The sequence below is a fragment of the Necator americanus genome, chromosome I (genome assembly GCF_031761385.1).
Source record: "Necator americanus strain Aroian chromosome I, whole genome shotgun sequence".
NCBI classification, from domain to species: domain Eukaryota; kingdom Metazoa; phylum Nematoda; class Chromadorea; order Rhabditida; family Ancylostomatidae; genus Necator; species Necator americanus.
The window spans coordinates 34,499,969-34,503,471 of NC_087371.1; the positions used below are offsets into that span (position 1 = coordinate 34,499,969).

General features: G+C 30.9%; 1 protein-coding gene across 1 annotated transcript; it reads right to left on the reverse strand.

Moving 5' to 3' along the window:
- Positions 1–2,715: 2,715 nt before the first annotated feature.
- Positions 2,716–3,003, reverse strand: RB195_007777 (uncharacterized protein; the record flags this gene model as incomplete). Its single annotated transcript, XM_064181603.1, has 1 exon — positions 2,716–3,003. One exon carries the CDS (start codon positions 3,001–3,003, stop codon positions 2,716–2,718), a length of 288 nt encoding a protein of 95 aa, XP_064038382.1.
- Positions 3,004–3,503: the final 500 nt, after the last annotated feature.

The following is a 3,503-nucleotide window of genomic DNA, read 5'->3' on the forward strand; positions in this document are numbered from 1 at the left end:
TAGGATTCACACAGACATGCGGAAAACGTCCACGGAACGTCTTTTATCTGCAAAATAATCTGAACTATAGAAGAATTTCTGATGCAAAAGAAGAGACTTAACTGGAACTTGTTTCTGTGACATTACTAAAAGGACAACTAGTGGAGAAGTGGATCTGACTACCGTAATCTATTAATGTGATGTTAGTGCAAGGGATTCTTCGACGCTGACGTCATGAGTCGATGTCGATGTAGCAGTAACTTCACACAAAGTAGTAGTACAGCGGTTCCTAGTCGTCACAAAGTAATTCTGACAGCAAAAATTGAACGTTGAGGCCACGGAATTATCCAGAAGTTCTGAGGAAGGGAAGAGTATAAGAATAGAGTAGGAAAATTTATTATTAATTTAATTAAAAATTATTTATTAATTTATTATTATAATATAATTATTTATTATTCTTTATTTATTTACTTATTTATTATTATATCATTTATTATTAATTAATTATTTATCTATTTATTTATTTGTTTATTTATTTATTTATCACCCTCAATGCCATACCAAAAAGGCTGTGGCAAGGACAATTTATGACCACAAAAAGTTGAAATCTCCTTTGGATCACAAATGAAGAGTATTCATCTCGGAAAAGATCCACGAAATAGAGAAATTTCACGGAAATTTTCCTGTGTGCAAAATTTTCTGGATTGAGAATGAAGTTATGTTGCACGAGGAAAAATAAATAGTGGGTTTTGTTTGAATTTTTGCTGAATAACGTTGTTAACGGTAACGACTCATCTATACCTCCTGAGTTCTAAATTACTGGATTTTGTGAATGAGGAAGGTTAGCTGAGTAGCCGCTTCAGCAACATTACTCAAACTACGTTTACATTAAGAATGTCAAAAATTGACAAAATTAAAATTTTTTTAGTATTTGAATTATTATTTATTAGCATAATGAACGTAGGATAAATTAAATAAATTAAATAATTCTTATTTAAACTTTAAAATATTTAATTAGTAATAATAACGATAGTAATAATAACAAATAATAATATTTTATTAAATATGTTTATAAAATTCAAAATTTAAAAACGTTTTAAAACATTAATTGGGAAATATTGCTGAATAATATTAAAAAATAAGGGTAAAGTTTCCTAATATACTGAATATTAAAAAGTATTTTTTTTAAAATAAAACTGAAAATAAGGATAATATTGAAAATATAGTTGGGGAAATTCTCCTTAATTTCTGCCTTTACCTTGTAAGAATTTATCCTACGTTCACTATCCTAGAGAACTTTCTCCTACGCCCAGTCTAACGTGACGGTCTTAATTCTTCCACCACCACTGTGGTGGTTGCATGCATCAAGGACGACCGGTATATGTCTGTAACGCTGCCACATCTGCTACGGAACCGGAAAATGTGTGAAACCACTGATTCATAGGGTTAAAGATGCGCTATGGGTGTATGTGTGTGTGTGTGTGTGACGTGATGACCTTTTATTAATCTACGGAAAATCTAATAAATTAATCGACATATTAGGTGAATAAATGAGAAAAAGCGACTATAAAAGAGGAAAAATAAAGGATTCCGCCAGTGATACGATATCAGCGAACTGTCGAAGTCGAAAAAATGGAGAATTAGCTGTTACTGGTTTATTGTTGTTCTTGTTCAGCTATCAGTTGTGCATAGAGTAGTCCTCTAACAGCAGATAGATGCAATGGTAATAACGATAATAATAATAATAAATAAATAATAATAATAGTTGTTATTAAAATGGTAATAGTAATAGTAATGGCAATAATAATAGTAATAGTAAGAGTAATAGTGATTGTAATAGTAAGAGTAATAGTAATAGAAATAGAAATAATATGAGAAATAACAATAATAAAAGTATTAATAATAACAGTAATAATGATACTAATAATAACAGTAATAATAATAATAAAAGTAATAATAATAATGATAATAGTAATGGTAATAATAATAATAATAGTGATAATAATAATAATAATAATAATAATAATAATACCAATAATACTAATAATAAAAAAATAAAAGAAAAATAACGAAACGAGTTCTTCTTTTGTCTTTTTTTCTTCTTTTCTTTTGTTTTGAAACTCCTACTTTTCTCTATATTTTCTAATAGTGTGCTTTTTAGAGGTTCTTAGATGAAACCTTTATTTGCCTGACGTTTTGACTTAATAATAATAATAATAACAATAATAATAATAATAACAATAATAATAATAATAATAATAATAATAATAATAATAATAATAATAGCAATAATAATAACAATAATAATAGCAGTAATAATAATAATAGTAATAATAATAATAATAATAATAATAGTAATAATAATAATAATAGTAATAATAATAATAATAATAATAGTAATAATAGATGTATTAGTTAGCTGAGTGTATCTCCTACCACTAGGAATAAAGCGAGGTGATCGCGATGAGGATCAAGCTACAAATCCATGCTTACGAGCAGTGGAATCTGTACGTGTGTGTGTGTGTGTGGGTGTCGGTCGGTCGGTCGGTCGGACGCTCTAGCTTTTCAACCGGTCCTCTCTGCCCAATAAGTAGCAAAATACGTCAGATCCGTAATCACACACACCCACACACACACACACATATGTATATACACACGTCTATCTCTTCACGCACTCTCTGAACATGTCTTATTTCATCTGATTCGCTTCATTTGTTTAACGCTATCCTATCACCGTTAATCCATAAAAACAGCCGGTGCGTTAATGAATTTGCGGAACGGATTACGGTAGTCCGCAAATTGGTTAGCACAAAAGTGTGCAGATGGGAAAGGGGCTCCAGGACTCACCGAGCGGTTCTGCTCAGGACCAATGGCACAAATCGTTTTCCAGACACACGTGATCACATTAAGTTTGGGAGCTACGTTCAGGCTTCTGGTGTTCAGGTCCTGCGACGAAGTTCCAGTATCTGCGGAACCCTCTTTCCACGCTCCCGGACAAGTGTCAGCTTTTAGTCTCTGCTCCATCTTCGACTACCCTCGAATTTTAATTTCAATCGTAAATAAAATATTAATTTAATTATTGCAGTTTTATTAATTATCACATATTAACTATTATTATATAAATGTTAATTATTATCTATTTAATGGTAGTCAGTTTTTTTTAGTGATAAAATATTTTGTTTCGAATTTTTATTTGTGCGGCTTTTTTTATTGATTTCCTCGAGCTGATTGCAAAGAAAAATTAATGCCGGCCTTAAATTCCTTGAAAGCGATAAAAAAATTCAGAAAATCACTGTTAAAGTGGGATCAAGTTTACCAATTTGGACGAGTTTATCAACGTGGACGAGTTTGCCACCATATACCTTTTACATCTACACGTCAACACACAGTAGACTGTAAGCAGATGAGTGTATCGTGAAGCGATAGTACTGTAAACTCGCTCCTACGCCAGACAACATAGCCCTCATATTCCTATAAAATGTTTAGCACACTGCACCAATCTGAAAAACTGAAAAAAGAAATCT